General features: G+C 43.2%; 1 protein-coding gene across 6 annotated transcripts in view; it reads right to left on the bottom strand.

Moving 5' to 3' along the window:
- YES1 (YES proto-oncogene 1, Src family tyrosine kinase) overlaps positions 1-21,938 on the bottom strand; it is a 65,411-nt gene extending 43,473 nt beyond the window's left edge. The window contains exon 1 of one of the 6 annotated variants that reach the window (XM_086373048.1): positions 21,515-21,938. Coding sequence is in view for 1 of the 6 variants with exons in the window: in XM_086373045.1 (XP_086229171.1) it covers positions 20,784-21,048 (265 nt within the window). In the remaining 5 variants the exon portion in view is untranslated. The other 5 variants (XM_086373046.1, XM_086373047.1, XM_086373045.1 and 2 more) reach the window with 5 other exon arrangements.
- Positions 21,939-22,266: the final 328 nt, after the last annotated feature.

Consider the following 22,266-nt stretch of genomic DNA (forward strand, 5'->3'; position numbering starts at 1 on the left):
TCCTTCCAATGAACACCCAGGGCTGGTCTCCTTTAGAATGGACTAGTTGGATCTCCTTGCAGTCCAAGGGACTCTCAAGAGTCTTCTCCAACACACAGTTCAAAAGCATCAATTCTTCGGCGCTCAGCTTTCTTCACAGTCCAACTCTCACATCCACACATGACTACTGGAAAAACCACAGCCTTGACTAGACGGACCTTTGTTGGCAAAGTAATGTCTCTGCTTTTGAATATGCTATCTAGGTTGGTCATAACTTTCCTTCCAAGGAGTAAGCGTCTTTTAATTTCATGGCTGCAATCACCATCTGCAGTGATTTTGGAGCCCAGAAAAAGAAAGTCTGATACTGTCTCCACTGTTTCTCCATCTATTTCCCATGAAGTGATGGGACCAGATGCCATGATCTTCGTTTTCTGAATGTTGAGCTTTAAGCCAACTTTTTCACTCTCCTCTTCCACTTTCATCAAGAGGCTCTTTAGTTCCTCTTCACTTTCTGCCATAAGGGTGGTGTCATCTGCATATCTGAGGTTATTGACATTTCTTCCGGCAGTCTTGATTCCAGCTTGTGCTTCTTCCAGTCAAGCGTTTCTCATGATGTACTCTGCATATAAGTTAAATAAGCAGGGTGACAATATACAGCCTTGACACTCCTTTTCCTATTTGGAACCAGTCTGTTGTTCCATGTCCAGTTCTAACTGTTGCTTCCTGACCTGCATACAGATTTCTCAAGAGGCAGGTCTGGTATTCCCATCTCTTTCAGAATTTTCCACAGTTTACTGTGATCCACATGGTCAAAAGTGAGTCAAGTCGCTCAGTCACGTCCGACTCTTTGCAATCCCATGGACTGTAGCCTACAACGCTCCTCCGTCTGTGGGATTTTCCACACAAGAGTACTAGAGTGGGTTGCCATATCCTTCTCCAGGGGATCTTCCCAACCCAGGGATTGAACCCGGTCTCCCACATTGTAGGCAGACACTTCACCATCTGAGCCACCAGGGAAGTCTTCCGCACACAGTCAAAGGCTTTGGCATAGTCAATAAAGCAGAAATAGATGTTTTTCTGGAACTCTCTTGCTTTTTCGATGATCCAGCAGATGTTGCTTAACATACCCAAAATATTACCATTTCAACATGCATCAACAAAAACAGCTGAATTATTTACATTCTTTCTATCATATCAAGTCTTCACAATCTGGGTATATTTCACATCTCAATGTGGACCAGCCACATTTCAGCTGTTCAACTTCCCATGTGGCCAGGAGCTACCTGACACATGATAATTAACACTAAGAAACATGTATTTGCTTTTCCTTCCTATTCCTAGGGCTTCTCTTGTAGCTCAGCTGGTAAAGAATCTGCCTGCAATGCGGGAGACCTGGGTTCGATTCCTGGGTTGGGAAGATTCCCTGGAGAAGAGAAAGGCTACCCACTCCAGTATTCTGGCCTGGAGAATTCCGTGGATAGTAATATAGCCCATGGGGTCACAAACAGTCGGACACGAAAGAGCGACTTTCACTTCACTTCCCTATTCCTAGCCCAGAGCTCCTAAAACCCTAGGAATCTCCTGATAAGAGCAATAAAAAGTGAAGGAACACCTTCTGTTACTTACCACAAGGCCCTGAGTTTCTCTCAGTGGTAACCCCTAGAAAGCCCTTAATGGTGGGGCGAGGCTGGATGCCAGAGGAACCAACCAGGTCAGTGAAGTGGTGGAACTCTCAGACCCACCAAACACTCCCACCTCGGGGGAAGGAACAGAAGCTGGAGGTTGAACTAGCCACCAAAGGTCAATGATTTCATCACTGAGTGAGTCCTTCAGTTGTGTCCGACTCTTTGCAACCCCATGGACTGTAGTTTGCCAGGCTCCTCTGTTGATGGGATTCTCCAGGCAAGAATATTGGAGTGGGTTGCCATTCCCTTCTTCAGGGGATCTTCTCAACCCAGGGATCAAACATGGGTCTCCTGCATTGCAAGAAGTGAGGCCTCTGTAAAGAAGCCTCCAGAAAAATCCTAACTGAAGGGGTTCAGAGACCTTCCAGGTGCTGAATCGACCTGGGGGTTCTGGGAGGGTAGCTCACCTGGAAGCCCCAAGCCCTTTCCCACGCCCCTTGCCCCTCTTCTATCGCCCGTTTCCAAGCTATATCCTTTTATAATAAACCAGGAGCCAAGTAAATGAACTTTTCCTGGGTTGTTAGCCATCCCAGCAAATAATCAAACCCCAAGAGGTAGACTTGATAATATTAATGGAAGGTAATGAAATAGAGATAAATGAGGTGAGAATTTTTAGGTGAACTCTTCAGGTATAATTATGCTTTGCTACCATGTAGTTCCCAGGTAGACGGTAAAGAATCTGCCTGCAATATACGAGACCCTGGTTCAATCCCTGGGTCAGGAAGTTCCCCTGCAGAAGGGCTTGGCAACCCACTCCAGTATTCTTGCCTGGGGAATCCCCACGAACAGAGGAGCCCGGTGGGCTACTGTCCATGGGGTCTCAGAGTCGGACATGACTGAGCGACTAAGCACAGTGCATGTCTATTTAAAAATAGTTTCTCCAGATTTTTGGTACTTGAAAGTTTATAGAGTTCTGCTAAATTAGGTTAGGGGCTTCCCAGGTAGCTCAGTGGTAAAGAAGCCACCTGCCAATGCAGGAGATGTGGGTTTGATCCCTGGTTCAGGAAGATCCACTGAAGAAGGAAATGGCAACCCACTCCAGTATTCTTGCCTGGAGAAACCTATGGATGGAGGAACCTGGCAGGCTACAGTCCATGGGGTCGCAAAGAGTTGGATACCACTGAGTGAGCACATGCACATGCGCATGTGCACACACACACAAATTAGGTTAAATGATGGGAATTCACTGAATACCCAGATCATTTCAAATAAGATAAAATACTGAAACATTAACTGCTAAACAAGTCTAAGTTTCCCTACTTTTAGAGAGAAAAACTAAAGATTCTTGGATTCATTAGAAATATCCAACTAACATAATACTGTAAATCAACACTTCAAGTAAAAAAAAAAAAGAAGGACTTCCCTAACGGTCCAGTAGTTAAGACTGTGCTCTCAATGCCGCAGGGCCAGATTCAATCCCTGTCTGGGGAACTAAGATTCCGCATGCCACGCAGTGCATCATGTGGCCAAAAAGAACAGCAAATTATGCTGTAAGGAAATGAACGTTTCTGGAGGTTATGGAATACATCTGTCAGTTTGCCAATGAGAAAATGGTGGTATGATAGAGAGTCCACAATTGATTACTTCTTAGTTTTCATCAGAAATTCAGGTTTTTAAGAGTTGAGAATTTTAATTAATATATGTAATTAAAACTAAAAATTAATAAGGAAAACATCTTTGTATGCAAGTAAAAAAAGTATAAGGAATGGAAATGCATTTTGTTAAGGGAACGAAAGTAGGGGACAACTTAATATGGATACAGAAAGTTGTAGAAGATTTGCAAGAGAAAACTAAAAAATCTTTAGAAAGGAATTCTGTGTGTGGTCAGGACTAAGATTAGAATGAATTTCACTCAGTTAATGAATTTTAATATTAAAGGCAATATGGTACAAAACTTGAGTATGTTTTCTTTGTTAAGAGAACAACATTTTTGGGGGAGGAAATACTGAGCTGCTAAGTTTCCTTACCTTTTAAGTAATTTGTTAGAACCTTCTGTATTTCCTGTTGAAATCTTTTATTGTCATTTTATTAAATGAAAAGTACAAGCATTATTTCTCAGCGACCTGTGATCCTATTTGAAGCTTGGCATGCAACATTTCCATCCCCCAAATTGAGGCAGAACTACACCCTGTTTCGGCAAGAAGTAGCCAGAGCAGCTGTCACTCCAACCCCTCAAGGATCTGGGGAAAGTTAAAACAGTAGCGGGGACTCAAACTAAGTCCTCCCCAAACCAAGTTCCATTATCAAGTTTAGGATTAATCTCTTTATCCAAAACTTTATCCTTTTTTTGTCCCCTCTGACTGCAATCCTGTGCTAACTGAACACTAATCTACCAGAATCAGATCCCTACAAATAGCTATTGTAGATATCATCAGTAACATACAAGATTGGGTCATTTCTTTAGGGCAAGACAGCTAACTGACTCCTGAGCCATGGACCACCTGGGCAGAGAATCATAAACCAGAAACATCCTGACTCCCAAAACTATGATCCAGAAATGTCACAAGACCATGGTTAATCCCAGCCTCTTTGTTCTTCCCCTTTAAGAATATCCCCAACTCTGAGACCCACTCCGGTATTCTTGCCTGGGAATCCTATGGACAGAGAAGCCTGGTGGGCTACAGACCACTGGTGTCACAAAGAGTGGGACACGAAAGACCAAGTTGCAGTGGACCCGAGGCTTGTCTCCCACTGCCTTGCGCAGGGCCCTTCATCAAATCCTGTTTTTGCTAACAACTCCCGCTGTCAAGAGTTTGCCTTTCTGCACTGCAGACACACCAGCTCTCTGCTTGGTTTCAGAGCCTGGGACATCTTATACCAAAAAATAAATAAGTAGTAATCAAAACAAGATGTGGATATATCGTAGTGTACAGGAAGCATCCTGAAGAGGCTCTTGCTTGCCAAATGTAGGATGAAATTGAGCAACAAAAGGAATAGCGACAGTAATGGATTATAACCTGTTGGCTAAAGAGAAAATCCAAAAATCACTCTGATAACACAGGAGAGTGAAAGGAAGATTTTCTTAGAGAACCCCAACTAATAAATGTAGAAGGAATTACAGGATTAAGAAAAGCATTATTCTGCAGTCATTTCAATAACCAATTCAGGAAAGACTCACGTTCATGGAAACTAAAACTATTTTTCCATGTATCAACTATTAATGAAGAAGAAAAAAATGCTAACTTTACAGTGGAGAAGCCCAACAGATATCACATTACCAAAGCAGAGTTAATACTGCCAATAACAGGACAGACTAACAAGCGGTGCCTTGTTCCTGACGGGCCCTACACGGCAGGGCACAACACCCAGACGCAGTATTCCTCCCGTAATCTGCATCCAATCACGAGGAAGCACAGAGAAATCTCAACGAGGTACACTGAACAAAACAAGCATTCTGACTTTTCAAAAATATCAACATCACGAAAGATAAAGGCTGAAGAACTATCCAGATTGAAGGAGACTAGAGAGACATAACTAAATGCAGTGCATTGGATTCTGGATTTTTGCTATAAAGGACATTATTAGGATAATCAGAAAAATGTGGATTATGGACTGCTGCATTAGCATCTTAGGGCTGCTAGAAAAGAAGGAAGGAATAAAAGAAAAAGGCTTAAAACAACAGAAAGTATTCTCTCACAGTAAGGGAGACTAGCAGTTCAAAATCAAGGTGTTGGCAGGACCATGCTCCCTCCAAAACGCTGGAGAGAACCTCTCCCGCCCCTAACTTCTGGTTGTGGGTGGCAGCCCGTGGGGCTTGGTTTGAAGCTGTATCACTCCACCTCTGTCCCTCTGGTCACATGACACTTTCCTCTTAACAGGACACCGGTCATAATGCACTGCTGCTACTGCTGCTAAGTCGCTTCAGTCATGTCCGACTCTGTGCGACCCCATAGATGGCAGCCCACCAGGCTCCCCCGTCCCTGGGATTCTCCAGGCAAGAACACTGGAGTGGGTTGCCATTTCCTTCTCCAATGCGTGAAAGTGAAGTCGCTCAGTTGTGTCCAACTCTTAGCAAGGCCATGGACTGCAGCCTACCAGGCTCCTCCATCCGTGGGATTTTCCAGGCAAAAGTACCGGAGTGGGGTCACCCTAATTCAGTATGACTACATCTCAACTAGATCACATCTGCAGACACCCTGCTTCCAAATCAGGCTGCATTCACAGGTGGTGGGGCCTAGAACTTCTAGCAGAACGCAATTCAACCTACGACAATGGTCTATTAGATGACTGCATTATGGGGATGTTAAAACCCCCGAATTCGATTTGACGGTAGTGTGGGTGTATAAGAAAGTGTCCTTGCTTTAAGGAATACACACTGTAGTACTTAAGGGTAACAAGAATGACACTTGCAAGTAACTTTCAAGATGGGGGTGGGGGTGGGGAGGATACCCACCTCCAGGGGAATCTTCCTGACCCAGGGATTGAACCCCAGTCTCCTGCATTGCAGGCGGATTCTTTACTGACTGAGGCAAAATGTTAGCAACTGGTACATCTGGGTGAGGGAGCTCGAGGAATTCTTTGCACTATTTTTGTAACTCTTCCGTAACTTTGAAATTATTTCCAAATAACAAGTTTTTCTAAAACCACACATGAAATAATACCTATGAATAAGCTTAACAAAAAAATGTTCAGAGTCTATATTAAAAAAATAAAACACTGTAGGATATAAAGAACCTTAATAAATGGAACCATGCCACTTATTTTTAGATAGTAAGATCCATTATTATGATGTCCATTCTTCCCTAAATAAATCTAAATAATTAACAGTATCTACATCAAAATCACGATGTTCACATGAAGAAGTAGATGCATAAGAACAGCTGAGAAATTTCTGAAAAGAGAAAAAAATGAGGAAATGTGTCCCACTAGTAACCACAACCTCATGGTTCAAAGAATAGACTGGAGTTGGAAAGCTGGTGGCAGTCTTAGATTGTAATTTGAATAAACCTAACTTCTCAAAGCCTACTTCTTCACTTGCAAAAATAAAGACATTGAGAATACTTAACTCAGTTGCTTTCTCTGGCAGCACACACGCTAAGACGTGAACCAGACAGAAAAGACGGACACAGCCCCCACGCAAGGACAGGCAGGCTTGTGAGGGGCTTAGGGCTTCAGAGATTTCAAGGGAAGAAAAAAGTAAGAAAATCCTTTCATTAAACAAAACGGCTACACGTCAGAACATTTAAGCCAGATTTTCAAAAGAAAAAAGAATACCCAACTCAGAGTTTTGTAAGAAACAATCAGGTAAAATACGTTAAAAGTATTTGTTGTTGTGATGGACACACATGTAAATAATGATTAGCTGCTGCTCCTGCTGCTGTTATCAAGGTCACAATTACCTTCACCTAGCTATGTGGTACTGGCCAAAGACTAAACACGTAAATATCAGAAAATAAAGAGTGCCCTCAAACAAGCCTGAGAGTAAGAATCTGTAAATGCTAAAGGTGGCATTCTGAATCAGCGGGAAAAAGGTAGAGATTTAATAAACAGCTGGTGTGCTCCATCATCTGACGAAGAAAAGAACTGGAGTCTTATCTCACAACATAGATAAATTTCAGAGTAAAAAGCTAGATTATTTGCAATATAAACCAAAACAAAAACCCATAAATAGAATTTTTAAAATGATTGTCAGTTGTGGAAAGTATTCTTAGAATACAAAATCCAGACGTTACAAAAGGAAAATTATTTGCAATAACTTTTTAAGATTAAAGAAAAATATTAGAAAAAATAAAGACAAGCAGAGATATGAGGGAAATGCTTGTAACATTAAAGATTAGTATCCATAGTATACGAACAGTCTGTAAACATCTATCAGAAAAAGACATCTCAAGAGTAAAACTGGCAAAGGTTACGAGCAGCCAGTTTACCACCTGGAAAAATGCACAGTAGCCTTCAACTGAAAAAGCAAATAAAAATTGTTCACATATATAACAAAAATAAAACAATGTTCACAGACATTATGGGACAAACACCCATGCTCATATACTCCAATTTATTTTTTCTTTAAAAAACAAAACCCAGAAATACATAAAAAGAGCTCTAAGCGTGTTAATATCCCTGACTCTGAATATCAAAAAGAAAGAGCAAAGTTTATAGGGACATTAGAAGATTTAATAATTGCAGAAAGGGGAAAATACAACAGAAAAAGAAAAAAAAACATGGAAAAGGAATCACTGGCCCTTGCCTTTAGAAGGAAATGAAGCTTTATCAGGTCGGACCACTCACCAACACAGGAAAAGTACCATTGACAGATGACCCAGAGTGAGTATTCCTGCAAACTCCAAAATGTGGGTAAAGGATTCCATAAAGCCTGCTGGACAACTGTTAAAGGTTACTTTTTTGTATCAATAACATTCCAATTGTTTATAAATGGTAACTGTTTAATAAACTGACAGAATTCTGTCCAGATTCAAAGGCAACTTTCAGTGTCTGCATTTATTAAAATTCACCTTTTAAGATGTCATTTAATTCTTTCTTTTTTTGAGATGTCTGTCTCCATGATTTCTATTACTGGTGGGGTCCTGCGAGTATCAGAAATGTCTTTCAGAACCTTCCAATGGATTCGTTGAGACCTAAAAGCCTGACATCAGTTAAAGCTATGCCCTCTTATTATCTCCTAACTAGTTTCTTATACTTTTTTACTAGCTTTTCCACGAAAGAATATCCTCTTGTTACAGAAGTCAGGAGATTAAAAAGAAGACATGTCAGCTCTTTTTTACTACCTATTATTTCAACTTTCTGCTACTGCAGATCTGTGGTTTCTTTCTTCTAGCTGTGGATTGATCTCTAAGAGTTGTCTATGCTGTCAGATTTTCCATCTTGTAAGCATCAATCATCCTAAAACTCCTACTCATCCTCTGATGATATCCTAAGAGGTTCTTGACGCTCTCTTCCACTTGACCTTTATTACAAGCTCCTCCTTCTGACTTAAGTTCGATACATTAAAAAAAAATTCAAAATCAAAAATTAAGCCCCAGGAGAAGTGGCTTAAGGGAGCAGGGTGGGGGTGAGGGGTGGGAAGGAAAGTGCGCCTTGAGATTGGGGAAAAGGGAGGTTTTAGCTCCACTGTAATTTCCACCTACCACTACCCCCACCAAATTCTTTGATACAGCTACTGTCTTTTCTCAATCACTAACAATGCTATAGAAATGCAGATAAAAGTCCCGTTCTATTCTGACCCCCTCCCCTCCCAGAGTGTTTCCTAAACTTTTCATATAAAAAAGTCTAGGGCATTTTTAGAGTTTTCATTACTTTAGGTGGTAAACTGCCCACTACAGTCTTAAACCATCATTATTAGTTTGCTTCTGTACTCAAATAAAGTGCTGCACTCAATATGCCAGCAAATATGGAAAACTCAGCAGTGGCCACAGGACTGGAAAAGGTCAGTTTTCATTTCAATTCCAAAGAAAAGCAATGCCAAAGAATGCTCAAGCTACCACACAATTGCACTCATCTCACACACTAGTAAAGTAACGCTCAAAATTCTCCAAGCCAGGCTTCAGCAATACGTGAACCGTGAACTTCCAGATGTTCAAGCTAGTTTTAGAAAAGGCAGAGGAACCAGAAATCAAATTGCCAACATCCGCTGGATCATCGAAAAAGCAAGAGAGTTCCAGAAAAACATCTATTTCTGCTTTATTGACTATGCCAAAGCCTTTGACTGGGTGGATCACAAGAAACTGTGGAAAATCCTGAAAGAGACGGGAATACCAGACCACCTGATCTGCCTCTTGAGAAACCTGGATGCAGGTCAGGAAGCAACAGTTAGAACTGGACATGGAACAACAGACTGCTTCCAAATAGGAAAAGGAGTACGTCAAGCCTGTATATTGTCACCCTGCTTATTTAACTTATATGCAGAGTACATCATGAGAAACGCTGGGCTGGAAGAAGCACAAGCTGGAATCAAGATTGCCGGGAAAAAATTTAATAACCTCAGATATACAGATGACACCACCCTTATGGCAGAAAGTGAAGAGGAACTAAAGAGCCTCTTGATGAAAGTGGAAGAGGAGAGTGAAAAAGTTGGCTTAAAGCTCAACATTCAGAAAACGAAGATCATGGCATCTGGTCCCATCACTTCATGGGAAATAGATGGGGAAACGGTGGAGACAGTATCAGACTTTCTTTTTCTGGGCTCCAAAATCACTGCAGATGGTGACTGCAGCCATGAAATTAAAAGACGCTTACTCCTTGGAAGGAAAATTATGACCAACCTAGACAGTATATTGAAAAGCAGAGACATTACTTTGCCAACAAAGGTGCGTCTAGTCAAGGCTATGGTTTTTCCAGTGGTCATGTATGGATGTGAGAGTTGGACTATAAAGAAAGCTGAGCGCCGAAGAATTGATGCTTTTGAACTGTGAGTGTTGGAGAAGACTCTTGCGAGTCCCTTGGACTGCAAGGAGATCCAACCAGTCCATCCTAAAGGAGATCAGTCCTGGGTGTTCATTGGAAGGACTGATGTTAAAGCTGAAACTGACAATACTTCGGCCACCTAATGCGAAGAGCTGACTCACTGGAAGACCCTGATGCTGGGAAAGATTGAGGGCAGGAGGAGAAGGGGAAAACAGAGGATGAGATGGTTGGACGGCATCATTGACTCGATGGACATGGGTTTGAGTGGACTCTGGGAACTGGTGATGGACAGGGAGGCCTGGTATGCTGCGGTTCATGGGGTCACAAAGAGTCGGACACGACTGAGCGACTGAACTGAACTCAAATATTGTTGCCTGAATTAAGAAGATACCATCTATGTCTACATCTTTCAAATAAATATTCTAACCATGTTTACCCAACTAAATTGTACAGCTTCAGGCAACTACTAGGTTACTTCCTGTCCCCTACCAAGGCAGGGCCTGCAACTTTTCCACTAAAAAGCCCATCCCCCCTTCTACGGTGCAACGTTGTTACTGGAAGGTAACTGCCCTGCCAAGGACTATTTGTCTCAGTTCTACTTTCAACCAAACGCCCCCATATGATACCATCAATGAAGGGAAACTGACAAATGCCAGAGTTCTTAAGAGCATGGCTGCCAGAGACATAGCTAGGGACTTCCCTGGGGGCTCAGATGGTAAAGAATCTGCCTGCAGGAGACCCAGGTTCAATCCCTGGGTCGGGAAGATCCCCTGGAGAAGGGAATGGCTACCCACTCCAGTATTCTTGCCTGGAGAATCCCATGTACAGAGGGGCCTGGCGGGCTAAGCGGGCTACAGACCATGGACTCTCAAAGAGTCAGACACAACTGAAGAAAAAAAAAAACCACGAAAAATAAAAGCTAGGGACTATGACATAAAGAAAAACCCACTTACTAAAAGTACTTTTCTCACCTCTCCTTACATGTACATGTCACTGCTAAATCAAATCTCAGTTTCTCCATCAGACTCGAGTAGTGTTTATTTGAATTCATCCTGAGCATCAGTGCCATTGTTTAGCGCTGGGCCTGTCACTGCAAGGAGTCCTGAGGTTACCACGTGAGTTTTCAGTGAGGAGCTGGCTGCTGACATTGCTTTCTTCCATGCCCAGGCTAGACAAACACTGTCAGCAAACTGCTGCACTCTCCCACATTAAAAAAAATATATATATTTAACATGTGTCTACTATGTGTTATTGTTCTAGATACATGGGATAACTTCAGTAAACAAAAGCAAGATCCCTGCCCTTGTGGAGCTTACATCCTGGTGGCAGCCATTCCAAGCATTTAGAGTTGGCACAGTTTTTTGCTGTTTGGCTACGCTGCCTGGCATGCAGGGAGGCCAGCTCCCAACCAGGGACAGAACCTGTGCCCCCTGCAGTGGGAGCACAGACATGTAACCACTGCATCATCAGGGATGTCCCTGGCACAACATGGTAAAACCTATCTGCCAACCCTCGTGGAGACTCAATACGCACAGGCAGTAATGGACAAGTGCTGGTGGTGATGTACTGTAGATGTTCTATGTGGGATAATAATGCTACAACATCAAGCTGTATTCCCACAGGAAACAGTGCTCCAGCTTATTAGTGAAGATAAAGGGTACATTCTTAGATGAGAAAATGAAAGAAATAAAAGGAAGCCAAGGTGGTAAAGGAAATCACTGCCAATGTAACGGACACAGTGGCCACAGAGTAGCAAACAAAATTTCCATTCAGAGCTTGAGATGAGACTTTTCATCCAGAGAGCAAGGAATTCAAAGAACAAACAATAAGATCTAAAGGAACAAGCCAGTATAGAAGAATCCTACTGGATTTCCTCTAGAAGGAAGTGCAGCTTTGAAGGCTGGTGGGTCTGCACCAAGTTCAGGAAACCACCATCCTCCCCATGGAGCAAACCAGAAAGTTTATCTCCTTCTGCAGCATGAGCCCAAAACGTGATGAGGACAATGTAGATAAGACAGAGCTTTCAGCTATTTCTACCAACTCATCTAGGAATAAATCATGTACTCAGCAGAAAAGAAGGCAATACTGTACAGCTTGATCCAGCTTTGAAATTGGAAAACTGATACGAGCATAAACTACAGACATATATATGGGGGAGGGTTGCTGACTTTATACATACAGACCATATATACACTTTATAAACCCAAGCTTACAAAAGAACAGCATTTACTACAGTTGAGTTAGAGTAGTAACTCATTTCTGCATACTTCTTTGTTCTTTTTATTGATAAATTCGAAAAAAAATTATTTAATTGAAAAAAATTTTAATGTCATTATTTTCTTTATCCACACTGTATGGCTTGTGAGAAGCTTATGAGATCTTAGTTCCCTAACCAGGGATTGACTCCGGGCTCTCCGTTCTAACCACTGGACCGCCAGGGAATTCCTTGATGAATTAAATTTAGATAGGAAAAAAAACTTGATTGGAAAAGCATGTGAACACTGTCTCTTTGCAATCGGGCTGTACATCCTGTTTCATAAAAAAGATAAATAATGCTTTGGAATTAGTACATTAATTTTCCATTACAAACCCAAACTTGTAAAAGGAAAGCACTTGCTACAGTCTACTGTAATAACCCATCTTTTTCAGCACATATAGTATCTGACTTTGACACCTATTATGAAATATGCACCACAAAGCTACTTCCATTAAAAAGAAAAGTCTAGGTGTTGAAAATTCTCAGCCCCAATGCAAATGCACACTTTAAAGAAGAAGGAAAAAGATAAGAAATCCCCCTTTCCATCGCTGCTCCTTAACCCTAAGGAAGGCATCTCATAAGAAACACGCTCACTGTCAGTCATTCAGGCACATCAACTAGTCACGTGACCTCGGCAAATTACATATCCTTGTTGCTCCTCAATTTTCCTTTGTGTGTAATGAAAGCCTATCTTACACATAATTCTTCTGTGTTTTTGGAAAGGCATTTCAAAGATTTAAGTTAAACATGATAATGTATAGCAAAGCATATGTCATAAAACAGGTTTTATCCCTTCCTTACCCAACGCCTAAGAGGAGGAGTGAAAGGGTGTGAGACAGATAAAAGGACGTGAAAAAGAAAATCACAGACTCCGCATTACGGCCACTGCCCAGTTTTCCCTTCTGCCTTCCTTGTTTTCGTTTCTCATTCCCAGTCTTTTGACCTGCTTCCATTTTTCACACTGTCCTACACGGTCGGAGCAGGAGGCAAGCTTCAGTACAAGCGGGCGGGAGGAACTAGGGAATCTCCTGTCCTTATACCAAGCTTAGAGTCCTCACATCCTAATATGGAGCTCAGAGCAGTAATTTTTAAATAGTGAAAAGCAGGGAAGGTGGGGAGAGAGGGTGGCTGGCAGAAATACAGGTTCACCCACTGTATAATCAGAGCATTTGGTAGGCCAGGTATTTCCTGTGTTCACGGAGCCTGGTGAATTAAAAAAACCAAACCAAACCTGAAACCAATCAGAACATATTTACCATTGAAACACTGTTATATCTGTATATTAGGCTTTTACAGGTAAACTCTAATGGGCTGCCCAGAATCTAACCAAAAAGACAAACCCTACAGAAGAGAACTTTTTCCGGAAAAAGTATTTTTACTTTCAACCTTAAAATTGTAGCTTCTTTTCTTTCCCGTCCTTCTCTTTCTTTCTATTCAATACTCTGGAAATCTTAAAAAGCTAACCATTTTCAAATGCCCATGGCTTGTTCTAAATATTAATTACACATATTAAAGAAAAATATCCAAAACTACTAGTCTGCCCTTTTGTCAATTAAAAAAGTAAATTCGTTTTAACACTAAGGGCTCTTTTCCTGACACAATGGGGCACAGCTGCCATCCAGTCATGACTGTTAACTGACATCACAACTATGAGCTTCAATGAATCAGTAAGTCCTCACTTTTCTAATTTTACTGCAAAATAAATCTGAAAAAAATTTTAAAAGCCTTGCTTTCAAATGTGTTTTCTTCTAGTAAAACTTCTAGGTAGGTGTTGGGGAGCCTGTGCATGTGAGTCACTAATACCTGTAAAGAACTAACATCTAGAAAAACATCAACTCAAGCCTAAATTCAATCAGTTTACTAGAATCTAAATCTATGCAGTGCAAAGAAAAGTTTCAGATGTATCACACCCTAATACCACCAAAAATCAGAGAAGTACTCTAACGGATTATCACACTAAGATCAATCTAAAAAATTCATAACAGCCTTCTAATTATAGCCAGCTCCACCCAACTGTGAATTCCTAGAAGGCAGTAGTCATGCTGCCATCATTTTCATAACATCAAAACTGGCACTGTATTTGCTGCATCATAGGTTTAATAAGTGCCCACTTATTGAATGGAATACACTGCATTTGCTTGAGGAAGTCCAGTGTTAAGTCTATTGGTCAATTTTTTACCCTAACTTTTACCCTAACTAGATATATGATATCTAATCAGGTCTCAAATTTTAGACTCCAAAGCATTTCCTTAATATTTTTATCAACATAAAAACCTTCAACTGTAGTAGAGTCACATAAGGCGTTAGAGAACATGTGGCCGAACTATATCCCCATTTCAAATGGTGAGACTGAGGCCTATGGAGTTCACTGAATTGACCAAGACCACATAGCTTAGTGGCTAAGAATCCACTTGCCAAAGCAGGAGACGCGGGTTCGATCCCTAGGTTGGAAAGATCCCCTGGACAAGGAAATGACAACCCACTCCAGTGTTCTTGCCTGGAGAATCCCATGAACTGAGGAGGCTGGCAGGCTGCAGCCCATGGGGTTGCAAGAGAGTCAGACACGACTGAGTGACTAAATACCAACACACACAGCTCTTTCCTGTCAGAAGTGGAGTTAAAATCCAGGTGGCCTTTGACCTTTTAGTCCTGTCCTTATTACATTATGTTACCTTCTCTGCTCTTTTTCAAATGCTTGACTGCTATTATTTAAAAAGTATCCGAAAAAAATAAAAAGTATCCGTAAGGTGGAAAATATCAATACTAATAGCATTAGAGTAAATCTAAGAAATCCACTGGAGAAGGGAATGGCAACCCACTTCAGTATTCTTGCCTGGAGAATTCCATGGACAGAGAAACCTGGCAGGCTACAGTCCGTGGGGGTCTCAAAGAGAAGGACACAACTGAGCAACTAACACACAAAAAATCAATAAACTTGCCATGGAACGGTTTTAAGTATTGACTTATGCAGCAAAAGCCACTGATTTTCTCCACCTCATCCAAATTTCTACTCAATGCTAAGAAACTGAAAGTTACATTAAAAAAATTCAAGAAGTGACTATCTCCTGTAATCAGTTTAGATCAACGCATTGTTAGGAAGAGGCTGAAACCAGACAGTCTTTAAATTTCAGTGGTCAGTCTTTTCCTCCCAGTACTTCCTGTCTCCACCCCCACCAATAATTCAGCAGACATATCCTATGACCTATGCATTCTTTCATATGTTAGTTACATCAAGAAGATGAAGATTTCTTCATCGTTTTGTCCTTGAATATATGAATATTATTAAGTCATAATTATAATACTGACTGTCACTGATAAGATACCACATGTATTTTCTTAGAATCTAAGATTTTGGGTTTTCAACATTCATAAACTTTACTAGAAACTAGTATAACTTCAACAACAAAGTTTCCAGTTTATGTTAGAAATATCAAAATGATCTTTAAGTTCACATTTACAGTTGAAACTTTTTAAAAAGTTTTATAAAAGTGATTTTCTAGGCCAAAACTTTGAAGGTTAAAAATCTAAACAACTTGTTTTAACATTAGCTTCTGAAAAAGCATTAAGCTACTTTTGCAAAATTTTAGTACAGGTATGTTCTTGCCTGGAGAATCCCAGGGATGGGGGAGCATGGTGGGCTGCTGTCTATGGGGTCGCACAGAGTGGGACACGACTGAAGTAACTTAGCAGCATCATACCTTAAAAACATGTGTGGATAAAGTCTGTGTATATAAACTCATATAAATATACACTGAACCACATCCCTGTATACAATTCAAGATTTATTAAGGATTTATTCTCCTAGGGACTGATCTCAAAGATTCATGTGAAACAATTGCTTACTACAGGTCAAGTATATCACGGTCATGAGACAAAATAATTAGAAAGGAAGGAGAACTATGCTTTGATACCAGGGTTCTATGGGAGCACACAGAGTGGGGGTCAACACACCAGTGTCTTGTAGAGTATGTGCCACAATAACAACGTCAAGTGTGCAGTCTTCGGCACATCTTCCCTCCTTTTGGCTATGTAAGTTTAAGAGCTACTTCTCCCAACACTCTCTATCCCCTACCCCAAACTGACCAAATCTTGAACCACTAAATTTGAAAACCTGAACTAGCAAGGGGAACTACCTAGATCTTCCAATGGTATGGTAAAGAGGGGCTTCCTTGGTGGCCAGAGACAAGGGTTTGATCCCTGGGTGGAGCAGATCTGGAAAAGGAAATGGCAACCCACTCTAGTATTTCTGCCTGGGAAATCCATGGACACAAGAGCCTGGCGGTCTACAGTCCATGGGGTCGCAAAGAGTCGGACACGACTGAACAACAACAACGGTAAAAGAGAGAACAGATGTCGCTGCTCTCTGCTTGGCGTAATCATAAACTGAGAAACATTTCAGAACCTGCAACAATTTGCCTGCAGCATCTTCCAGGCTGGGGCTTGCCATATACAGCTGATGCCATGTATGCATTTGCTGATGTCCATCTTCTCATACCCCAGGAACAAAGGAAGAACAACAGGAAAAATAATCTGGGGTTCCCACTTGAAAAACTCAAGCAGTCACAGGGGAGATGCCCTGTGCAGCTAGCTCTAGAAATAATCCCTCTTGAAGGTCTTTCCACTTCCTGGAAGAAAAGCTGAGAGTCCAAAGAACCTGTGTATCAGCTCTGCCACCCACCAAACAACAGTAACAGCAGCAGCACTTCCAAGAGACACAGTTTAAAGCAGCAGAGTATGTGGTTCATATAAGCTTCAGAGAATCTGAAATCCCATCTATACTCAAATAAGGGGCACTGCTATGGTGGGGGGGGGGGGGCGGGGCACGCAGGAAGCACGGCTCAGTCCATCAGTAACCTCATAGTACATTACCCTGTACTCTCAACTTACAGCATTCCCTCTCTGCCCTGGAGCGAAGTTCAAGATCTTAAAGAATAACACCAGGTAAACCCAAGCCAGGAGGTGTTGCTATCAAGTCTGCTAGTTCCAAGACAACAGTGGTGCTGCTGCAGCCAACGATTCCTTGGCACATAGACGTGTTAAAATGATACTGGCAGCGGCCCCGGCTCTTCTCTTTCACCCTCTGCTGTTACTACAGCTCCTTTGGCTAAATCTGCCTCTGAGTTTAGACAGGAGCTGGATGGTTCATAATCACCCAGCAGCTGCAGCTGAGCAATAGGCAGCCTAATTGTGGCGCTGGAGCAGCTGAGAGGAAGAAAAGAGAGACGACATACCCCACTGCAGCCACACACAAGACCAACCAGACACCAAGATACTTTAAGAGGAACAGATGACTTCCTTTAAAGAAAAGCAGTTGTACCTCGCTAGAGGAACTTGTATTTGTGTTATAGACCTGTTTAAACGTGAACTCAAGGTGACCTAAGCCATGCAGCGTTCTGAACAATGGAAGACCTCAACTAAAACTTCCTGTAAGTATTTCACACAACAAAGCCAGCGCCACAAACATCACCATTATAACATAACTGAAAGTTCCTGTGATGTAAGACGTGGCACAGACATGATCTCTTCAACTCTGCTTTACAGCAAGGCCAAGAAAGAACACGGCAACTACAGCAACCCATTCCATACAGCAAGTAAAGCACAAGGCCACGATTCACAGCATTTCAGAAACTCCAGTACCACAGTGTCCCCTGAAACAAAACACTATCTCTTCAGGTGCTGTTCGGCACATCTTCATGAAGTCTGAGTAAACTAAAACTTATTTTAAGCTGATAATTTTAAGATATCCTTAAGAATATCAGAACGGAGGCTGAAATGACTGATCTGAAGGATTACTGTTCCAGTAAACTGAAAATGGATGAAAAGATCTATTGCTTTGATACCACAGTTAAATTGAGTCTTAATTACCACAACTTGCTGAAAAATAGGGTATATTTTATATCTGATGACAGAACAGTGTCCACTAGTTTAAAAACATACTCTGATTACCTACTATTTGTTACGTACAACATGCAAAACTGAAGACGATTTAAAGTTAAATCTGGTGTCTTGTCTCAAAATATTAACGTAATTAACGTGTTATTTACATGCAGAAGTAGTTATATACACCTGCTGGTTATCTGCCAGTTACTATTTAATAGGTCTAACCTGTTTGCAAATGGGCAACCCAAGCAGTGTTCTAAAGTCATCAAATACTAAGTTCTTCCATGAAGTCTTTCATAAAGCACATTACACATAGGCTTCTTTAAAGAGGGGAAAAAAAAGTTTCACACAGACTAAAACACAGATTCAGAAAAGCAATCACAGCTTAATGAACCACACACTTGCAACGCCCTTGTAACCACTACCAGGAGCCAGGTCCCAATCACAATTTCCTCCCTCCTCTCTAATCTTGGTACTTCTCTAGAAATCACTTTCTTGCAGGTTTTTAAAAAAATACATAGTTTTATCACCTCAGTTTGCATTCTAAGTCACCAGACCTTGTACTGCTCTTTAAACATTTTTGATACTAGGCTGCTGCTTTTTTTTTTTTTAAGCTATAATGCTAATAGGAACTAACAAATAAGCCTTGTCTATGTTAGAGAGATTCACTAGATTAAGAGCTAAATGTGTATATAGAGAAAAATTACATTAATTATTTACTGCCTAAAGAGATGCAAAACTGACCTCTATTACATAAACAAGACTTAGAGCACGTGTCAGTAATGTTTCATTTACACTGGTTCACTGCTATTCTTTTAAAATATTTATTATTTTAACACAACATATCATGAAGATTTGCACATTGATTTTTCAGCTTGAGAACCTACTGATTTATAAAAAACAACTTGAGCCATGTATTAATATTACACTTCAGCCATAAGACAAATTCCACCTATCCCATAAGATAGGTCAAAGCTGTAATTTCACTTTCGGTTAAACAGAAAGGAGTCAATTTTGTGGTTTATGAAGTCAGCAAAAACATACTGCAAAATTAAAGCTATTATAACATTACGGTGGTTACAGCAGAGTATGTATTTTAAGAACCCTTTTATATTTCATCCTGGAAACGTGGATATGAACTGTCTTGTGTTTAGATTCAGAGCAGTCATTTTTTTTTTTTTTTTCAAATTTAGGACCCAATGAATTGTCATCTAACATTCAAAATCTCCACTGAAGTTTAGCTAATATCCAAAAATTAAAATACAATTAAATGTCCTTTTCTTAAAGGATCAACTATGGCAGGGGTCTAATATATTAGTACAACAGAATAAAATATAAATATTGAAATACAACTTTCTCACAGAATAGATGAAAAACCATACTTAATGCACACAAGATCCTCGGCTTGTAATACAGGACACTTCATTACCTGTCCATTCAAAGTGTTTCCTGTCCATTGTGTGCTAACCATTGTGCTAGTTAAGAATTAAATTTACCACTTTGCCTTAAATGCCTATAGTCACATGTATGTATTTGTAATATTTTCCTTAGCGTGTAGTTTTAACTACAGATAATTTAACAGGATGGCTTAAACACACTTAGAACTGTCAAGATAACTTTGTCACTGCATTCCTGGAGCTGCAATGCACGAACATACCACAATCACATATGTGTGTACGTGAGATCACCTACGTGCACGCACGTACCAGTGGGAACACACACACATAATAAATGGCATATACATAAAGTTTGATCCCAGTGGAGACTGAACTTTTCATTTCTCTAACAACTTACAAATCGTTAGACCATGTGTCAGGCCGTGCCTGTTTTAATTAATTAAGCAGTAATTCTACCCGATCCGAACCGCCTCGGGTCCCACCCACCACAAAACAAGATCAGTCCCTAGGTCGGACTTGATTTTCGAAGAGCTTCTTAAAACAACGCTGCCCCATGCCCAATAGAGCGAAAGCTGGAAGCAATTACCAAGAAGAAAAACACACATTAAAACAAGATTTTCTATAACACATGCGGACAGAGAACCGAACCAAGGCGGGAGGCGGAGCGGCAGAACGGCTGTAAAAGTGCACGCTGAAAACGGCATATTTCCCAACCCCCAACCCAAAACAAAGGAAAACTTTAACATGTTGCGGTTTTCAATCAAACCAAGTGCAGCCGGAGGCTCCCCCGCCCCACCCCCGCCCGCACTCCCGGCACAGATGCCGTGGGCACAGCCGACCCGTGGACCCGCGACCCCGGGCCGGGAAGGGCCGCTGCCTCCGCCTCCCATTTCGGCCCGAAGGGGCCCCGCCGCCCCCTCGCCGGGAGGCCCTCCAAGCTTACAGACGCGGGTGCGGGACTCCCGCCGCTCCGGGGACCTTAGATCGGACCTGGGCGGAACTGGGAAGGACTGGACGGGGCGGAGACCGAGCAGGGGGCGAGCAGGTAGCGCCTGGAAGGAGACACGCCCGCCGGGCCGGCCGGGCCGGGGGAGGGGAGAAGTTTCCCCCGAACTTCCCGACTCGGAGCGGCGGGGGCGGGAGCGGCGGCGCCTCCGGGCGCTGGGCCTAGCGCTGCGGGGCCAGGGTCGGCCGCCTCCACCCGCGGGGCCGCCGCAGGCTCCTTACCTGCGCTCCAGCCGCGCTCGCATGAGTCGCCGCAGCAGCAGGGAAGAGTGGCGGGGAGGGGGCGGCGGGCGGAGACCAGGCCCGCGGCGCCCGCTCCCGTCCTCCACCTCCTCGTCCCGGGCGCCGGGCGGCAGCGACGACGGCACAGCCGGCCTCCGGCTCTCCACTTGAGGAGGAGGGAATTCCCGGGCTCCCCACCCCGCGGCCTCACGCTCCACCTTCTCCCCGCGTGGGGCCCGCCCTCACTCCCGGCCCCGCCCCCCATGCCGGCCCGGGGGCGGGGGCTACCTGCGCGCGCGGTCACCCGCTCACCGGAACTCGTGCCGCGCCCGGCCCGGCTCCGACGACCCCGCCTTCCGGCGCCGCCGCCGCCGTCGCGCGCGCCCCCTCGGGGGGCGGGCCGCCCCTCCCGCGGTCGCCGTCTGCGGCGAGACCGAGTCGCTAATCCCGACCCAACATGGCGGCGGGGCCCGGGGCGGCTTCCCGAGGCGGCTCAGGCTGAGGGGGCGTGAGGAGGCGGCTTTTCTCCACGCGGAGAGCAGGCCCACAGCGCCCCCTCCCCGCTCGGGGACCCCGCGGCTGCCGCGCGAGATGGGGTGGGCTGCCCGCCCCCTCGCTTTCTCGCGTCCCTTCGCCCCGCTCTGTGTAGTGCCGAGGGCTTTGTTTTCGTGGGGGAGGACCGGGGAGTTTGGGGGGCTGGCTCTTGGCTCCTCGATACTAGGCTTCCGCACCCTTTATCGTGGGTAGTAAAATCTCAGTCGCGCCGCGTGAGCCAGGGGGGCGTTCCTAACAACCTCATCACCCGCCTGATCGCCGTCCAAAAACGCTCGCGTCTGGCCGCCTTCCGACCCGGGGATCCTGTCCCAGCCCCGGGAGCTTCCTGTTGACTGTAGGTCGAACCAGCCTTGCCGGGAGAGGGGACCGAAGCCGAGTTCTATTGGCGACTCTCCCGGTAATGGTGGTTTGGGCTTATCTTGGGACCGCGTATTCTTAGGCGATGCTGGCGATGTCCCAGCGGAGGAACTTCGAGGCCGGGGGTCGCCGGAGCGGGCGACAGGTATTACTGTCCCATTTGACAGCTGTGGAAACTGAGGCTGCCGCGCCAACGAAGGCAGAGCACCCAGCAACTAAGACTCCTATATTTTGCAGCCGGTCGCTAGACGGAAAGGGGAGAGTGTCTAGAAGGACCTGGAATTCTAAAATGTGGGTCAGTCAGTGTCAGAAAGGGCTGAACACGGAGTCTCTTCTGCTGAAATCACTGCCCTGTCAGACTCTTAGATTAACTTCCTCTTCGTATTTCCTCTTTGGTGAGGTTATTAGAACTACTAATGTTGGGACTGTTGGTTTCCTTTGTGGTTTTTAGCGAAATTCAGAATCATCCTTGATATACACAAAATGATACAATCATATGTGTCAGTATTCTGGTATTCTAGGAATTTAGGAAACTCTATATAAGGGTATGAAAAAAATGTTTTTTCAGCTC

The sequence above is a fragment of the Bos grunniens genome, chromosome 24, assembly GCF_055505025.1.
Source record: "Bos grunniens cultivar Pamir isolate PY7600 chromosome 24, Bosgru_T2T1.0, whole genome shotgun sequence".
NCBI classification, from domain to species: Eukaryota; Metazoa; Chordata; class Mammalia; order Artiodactyla; family Bovidae; genus Bos; species Bos grunniens.